Here is a 6841-nt window from a genome sequence, read left to right as displayed (position 1 = left end):
AAACAATGTGAATCTTTACTGTTGCGTTCCTCAAGGGCTGGCATCATTAGATGAGGAGCATTCAGTATGTTCTCACTCAAGTATCACTCTACATCTCTGCTGTCACAGTGGGGACAATATCATATCAAACCTGGCAACCCTCCACTACCGTGTAATGGGGCTTGGATAGAGCAGAAGCAGGATTTACACAGTCTTCACATGAACTCCTCGTCTACAGCCACAATCAGAACAGAGGGAAGACACACCATTCCTCATCCCCATGGGCTATTATTGTCACACCCTGACCATAGTTTGCTTTGTATGTTTCTATGTTTTGGTTGGTCAGGGTGTGAGCTGAGTGGGCATTCTATGTTTCATGTCTAGTTTGTCTATTTCTATGTCTGGCCTGATATGGTTCTCAATCAGAGGCAGGTGTTAGTCATTGTCTCTGATTGGGAACCATATTTAGGTAGCCTGGGTTTCACTGTGTGTTTGTGGGTGATTGTTCCTGTCTCTGTGTTTGCACCAGATAGGACTGTTTCGGTTTTCACATTTCATTATTTTGGTAGTTTTTCATGTATAGGTTTTTCCTTTATTAAAATAACATGAATCATCACAACGCTGCATTTTGGTCCGACTCTCCTTCACCACAAGAGAATCGTTACAATTATAGTGAAAAACAACTTGCACAATCATGTCAGCCTTACCAAGAATACATTTTAATTCGCAGCCGCTCTTATCCAGAGCGACCTATTACTCAGGCATACTCCTGCATGGACTGTTCCAGATTTTATATGACAGAAAATGGTTGTAGGTGGCTAACATCTGACAGTTCCTACCGTGCATGTTTAGAGTGAATGACTCACATCATACTGAGAAGTGATAGTCTTGAGACAAGACTGATGAATTCATTCACATTAAAAAGAATAGGGTAAAAAGGTAGTTTAACTAATTACTATTTTGTAGTATATATTATGAATCTGCCAACACTAGTAATAACCATTGTTTATTCACAAAGCTTGATAACACATTCCCCTGAGTAAAACAGGTTAAATATGCAAAACCATGTAGCTATGGGAACCCGGGTGATTACCTCATTATCAATGACAACAGAGGATTCCCTTTCCTGTGATCCATCATGTGTCTCACCCAGGTAATAACACACTTTTTGGCTCAAGGGCTACATCGGTTTTTCGAGCGCCACACAGATTTGTTTTTGACCATTTTTCAAAATCTATTGCGAGGCCAGAAAAAGGGCAGTTATTTGAAAATATATACAGTACCAGTCAAAAGTCTGAATACTTATGTGAATAAGGTATTTAAGTTTTTTTTAAATAATAATTTTGCAAACATTTCTAACAACCTGTTTTCACGTCATTATGGGGTATTGTGTGTCGAATTATGTTTTCATTTTATTTAACCAATTTTAGAATAAGGCTGTAACAAAATGAGGAAAAGGTGAATGGGTCTGAATACTTTCCTAGTGCACTGTTTATACACTACTGGTCAAAAGTATTTGAACTCCTACTCATTCAAGGGTTTTTCTTTATTTATACCATTTTCTACATTGTAGATTAATAGTGTAGACATCAAAACTATGAAATAACACATATGGAATCATGTAGTAACCAAAGAAGTGTTAAACAAAACTAAATATATTTTATATTTGAGATTCTTCAAAGTAGCCACCCAATGACTTGATTACAGCTTTGCATAATCTTGGCATGCTCTCAACCAGCTTCATGAGGTAGCGGAAGTTAATTTGTGGAATTTCTTTCCTTCTTAATGCATTCGAGCCAATCAGTTGTGTTGTGACAAGCTAGGGTGGTATACAAGATAGCCCTATTTGGTAAAAGACCAAGTTCATATTATGGCAAGAACAGCTCAAATAAGCAAAGAGAAACAACAATCCATCATTACTTTAAGACATGAAGGTCAGTCAATGGAAATAAGTCCCCGATTTTATTGTGCAATCCCGGGTCACTTGAAAAAATCTTTCTGTATATATGTATTTTTTTAACTGACAAATAAAGTCAATCAATCCAAACGGTGCAATGGCCAATTGATGAATGGAAAAAGACATCCGCTACAGAACACCAAAAAGTTGAATTACATTCGAAGAAGCCTTCGATACTGGGTAGGAATGGATGTATTTTCTGTTTGTCAAGATTAACGTAGTCTACCTTGATTTGGACCAGCCCCTCTCCCCCAGTCAATTTCCATATGTCCCCAAGTAAGCAGCCATGCTAAAAAAGGTGACTGATAGAGAAAAGAAAATGAAACATGAGCCGTTGTCCTCTGTGCCCTACTCTTTCATGAGTGTGTAGCTCTCTCCTTATATAAACACAGGTGTGTGTGACGTGTGTATGTGTGTAGCAGAGGGGAAGAGAGAGACACAGGGAAAGAGAGAGTGATAGAGAGAGCACCAAGATACACCCAGTATAGGCTATTCTTAAGCATGCTTCTGTCACTGAAGCATATTGTTCTGGCCTACACTCTTATAAAAAAGGGTTATTTGCCTGTAGGAAACGCTTTTTGGTTCCAGGTATAACCCTTTTAGGTTCTATATAGCACTTTTCTTGTGTGTAGACCCAGGTAGACAAAGTGGAACGTAACCAGTTAGTAAGGGAGAGCTTTTCAGCATTCACTGCCAAGCCACCAAACAAACAGTACCCAAGCTAAGAAATTAGAGAAATAATGAATGAATACAAACAAGGTGAATACATCTGAATCACTATCATTACTGGCGTATATGTCCGGGTGAACATTCCCTACTGCATCGTATTTGTGATGGGGCAGGTAGCCTAGCGGTTGGGCCAGTAACTGAAAGGTTGGTGGTTCGAATTCCTGAGATGACTAAGGGAAACATCTGTTGATGTGCCTTGAGTAAAGCACTTAACCCTAATTGCTCCTCTAAGTTGCTCTGGATAAGAGTGTCTGATAAATTACTAAAATGTACATTTGTTGGTGGTATCCTTTGTTTGACATAGTTTCTTACAATGCATGTAGCCTAGCAGCTGAATGTTCATTAAGCTAAAGGCTCAACAGATGGCCACTGCCTTTGTCCTTTATGCCTACTATTTGCATTGAAATGGCAAAAAAGGAAGCTTTTATTAAGTCACTTTTAGTGACTCAAGTTCCATTTCCTTTCAGCAACCTCTTGTGTAGGGTGCTCTACCTCTTACCATAAAGACTCTCTACAGAGGATATCACCCTGGCGTAAAGATATATTTTCATCTGTGCTTTAAACAAATACAATAATCATCTAAATCCGTTTACTTCCATTTTCACTCCAATAGTTGCCACTGGGCAATCATATCACTGACTCAGACTATTCTGTGTGCCTCAGAGGTGTGCTGGAGAGTCTAGCAATCATATCACTGACTCAGACTATTCTGTGTGCCTCAGAGGTGTGCTGGAGAGTCTAGCAATCATATTGTATAATTGGAGAAACACAGACTGCTCTGGTCATGTGATCCATCTTCACTCCACTGCAGTTTATTTAAAAATCAGCTACATTGTAAGCGCTGAGCACTAGGGAGGTAAACCTGGGGAGGATCCTGAGGAAAGTGAATCTCAGTTGTCTCTCTTGACACAGGCAGGTTTAAATACAGGGTCGGTCTGTACTCTGCTGATACGGCTGGTGACAGGCATTTATGAAGATCAGGAGTAAGTGACAGGAGATTAAATCTCTCTTTCATTCATACCCAGACTTGGACAATTTGATGTCTTTGTGTGCTTGACACAAGGTCTTGCGCTTTTATGAGACCAATAAAGATATAGTCTTCCGACAAAACCGAACAATCACTTCACAAATATTCCCTGAAGACAGGAGAGGAAAATAACTTTATTTCTCTGATCCATTATTGGTCTACTACACCAAGTATGAGACGTTTAACAATCTGACCCAAAGACATCCTGGAAAGATTGAAATTGTTTGATGAAGAAGATGCTGATGATGACAATAGAAATAGAGTGGGGGAAACCTCAGCCTCCACTTCAGAGTTGATTGCAAGGAGTATTGATGTCTCTGAGGGGTTTTTGGCTTGGTTTGCTAACTACCTTTCTCAAAGAGTGCAGTGTATAAAGTCAGAACATCTGCTGTCTCAGCCATCCCAAGGCTCGATCCTAAGCCCCATGCTCTTCTCAATTTACATCAACAATTTAGCTCAGGCAGTAGGAAGCTCTCTCATCCATTTATATGCAGATGATACGGTCTTATACTCAGCTGGCCCCTCCCCGTATTTTGTGTTAAACACTCTACAACAAAGCTTTCTTAGTGTCCAACAAGCTTTCTCTACCCGTAACCTTGTTCTGAACATCTCCAAAACAAAGGTCATGTGGTTTGGTAAGAATAATGCCCCTCTCCCCACAGGTGTGATTACTGCCTCTGAGGGTTTAGAGCTTGAGTTAGTCACCTCATACAAGTACTTGGGAGTATGGCTAGACGGTACACTGACCTTGTCTCAGCACATATCAAAGCTGTTCAATCTAGACTTGGTTTCCTCTATCGTAATCGCTCCTCTTTCACCCCAGCTGCCAAACTAACCCTGATTCAGATGACCATCCTGCCCATGCTAGATTATGGAGAGGTAATTCATAGATCGGCAGATAAAATGTGCTTTACCATTCGGCCATCAGATTTGCCACCAATACTCCGCGCCTGTCCCCGCAAAAGGCCTTTTGCCTTTTGGTAGGCCCTCATTGTACATAAGAATTTGTTCTTAACAGACTTGTCTAGTTAAATAAAGGTTGAACAAAACAAAAACGTTATTCACAAGATTTCACAACTGTGCGATGAGGTTAGGGTGGACTCTTTAATCCAAATGGGTTGATACATGTTTACTTAAAACTGTTCAAACTTGTTATCACATGTATGAACCCTTATTATTAAAGTGATAATCATTTATTTTACCGTTTTAGCAAATCTTCTTCTTAACCATTTTCAAAATTATCGAGTCGTTTTGGCTAGACATGTTTGGAGAATGTAGCAATACTTGTTGACACGGATTGTATCCGTTAGCGGTGCATTCAAATGTACCGGGAAAGAGCTCTGTGTTAAAAAACGTTTTGGGAAGTCGAAAATGATCTAAAACTGCACTATACCTTTAAAATGACAAGCATTTATATGCAACACTTCTTCAATTCTTCAACATCTATAGCTTATTTAGTCAGTATCATAATGAGATGCTAGTAAGACATTAGAGGGTGAATGCAGTCTTGCATGACTGCATTCTACAGGCTAGCTGGATGTCCATGACAGGACCCTCCCTATACATATATTATTTATAGTTCAACTATATACCCTAACCCATAATTAAAGACTTAATTAGTTATAAGAATATGGTCAACTTCAAAATATATATTACACCTTTCCCTAATGTTCATCTTATTTGCAAAGATTGATAGCAAATACAAGAGTGGATGTAGTAGCCTACTATTTTCATAATATGTGCACACAAAAAGAAAATGGTAACAGTTACTGTAAAAGTAAATGAATGAACAAAAAACAAGCATAGCGTATCTACTCAGGGAGGGAGTATTTTACCCATACGCTTAACCAAAGTGTTTGTTTCTCCTATTTGATAATTGTTGCAGACTGGCAAAAACACCCACCTCCTTCTTGACAGTGCGCAGCAGCTTCTGTCGCGTCTCTGCTTGTAAAACATAACAGAAAGGGTTTCATGTCATTTCTTTTATAACACATTTCCTTTCACATTTACATCTTCAGCACATGATGGATATTGAATTTGGTTGTTCTATACGGTCCTGTGTTCTCTCACCTGCCATTGTGTTTGCTGTTGTTGTTGTTGTTGTTGTTTACGTTGTTGTTTATGTTGCTATGGAATCGGGTCCACTTTACGTAGCTCCTTCACACTGCTCCGGTCAGTTCAATGTGGCTGTGTGGAGCAAAAGAGATAGACAGCACTCGATACTTTACTCACACCTCTTAAAGCTACAGTAATCTCTTAAATTCGATTAAGTCTATAGACTTCTCCCAGAAACGCAAGATAAAAATTATACACAAGAATAATAAGTGACTCTTTTACACATGTTTGCCGTGATGTTACACATTTAGTTCTGCATTGTCTGTGAGTACAAGTCAAAGACAGTGCCATTTAGGCATAATGCAACCTATTTGTTATTGAATAGCCTGATTTTGTCCAAACAGGTGACGTATTCTTCACGAGGCCTTATAAAGTCAGGAGCTAATCATTAACCATTCATTTCTAGAATCATTTCCATAATAATGAAGCATTCCTATAACTTTCATCATGGCTTCATCATATTCTTCATGCATATTTTCACATGTATGCCAGTTTTTACAGATGATGCACCATCATTCATAACAAAACTGAGAAGACAAAATAGCCAGAGACAGCAGGAAATACTGTATTTTCTGCATAGACATTTGTCCTACATGTGTGTCTAGTTGTTTAGACACAGAATTCTAGGCCTACCATTTTCAAATGTTTCGTGTATCCATCCTCACCATATCCTGCAGAGAAGTAGACATCCGGAGCCCTGGCCTAGAGCACATTTTGTTACAAAATACACAAAAGCCTTCCCTCACCAATAAGATGTGTTGCTAAGCAACCCCCTGAAACATATTAGCAGAGCTAATTGAGCAGATCCAGTAGATTTGGTGTCCTGGTCTTACAGCCTCTTTCCCTGGGGTAAATGACACTATCATATACTGAGAAATCAATATTCCTGTTTAAAGACATTGATCTGGACTCACTGGGAATTAAACACTGCAATAAAAATCATCCTATCCATGTTGTTTATTCTAGACTTGAATAAAGCCGTGGTGGTCAGGAGGAGTTAAAAAAGCTGTGGATAATAGTGGTGTGAATGGAAT

The 6841-nt window shown here is 39.1% G+C and overlaps 1 protein-coding gene across 5 annotated transcripts in view; it reads right to left on the bottom strand.

The window, feature by feature from the left end:
- Positions 1 to 5876, bottom strand: part of LOC109876418 (small G protein signaling modulator 1) — a 71996-nt gene extending 66120 nt beyond the window's left edge. For 3 of the 5 annotated variants that reach the window (XM_031818168.1, XM_031818169.1, XM_031818170.1), the window contains exons 1-2: positions 5763 to 5876; positions 5596 to 5636 (exon numbers count right to left, since the gene is read on the bottom strand). In XM_031818168.1, the coding sequence (XP_031674028.1) occupies positions 5596 to 5636; positions 5763 to 5769 (48 nt within the window). In that variant the 5' untranslated portion in view covers positions 5770 to 5876. The remainder of the gene's footprint in view (positions 1 to 5595; positions 5637 to 5762) is intronic. The other 2 variants (XM_020468838.2, XM_020468845.2) reach the window with 1 other exon arrangement.
- Positions 5877 to 6841: the final 965 nt, after the last annotated feature.

This window comes from Oncorhynchus kisutch, linkage group LG3 (assembly GCF_002021735.2).
Source record: "Oncorhynchus kisutch isolate 150728-3 linkage group LG3, Okis_V2, whole genome shotgun sequence".
Classification (NCBI taxonomy): Eukaryota; Metazoa; Chordata; class Actinopteri; order Salmoniformes; family Salmonidae; genus Oncorhynchus; species Oncorhynchus kisutch.
Note: the sequence above shows the minus strand (reverse complement) of the source record. Positions and strands in the feature narration are given on the sequence as shown.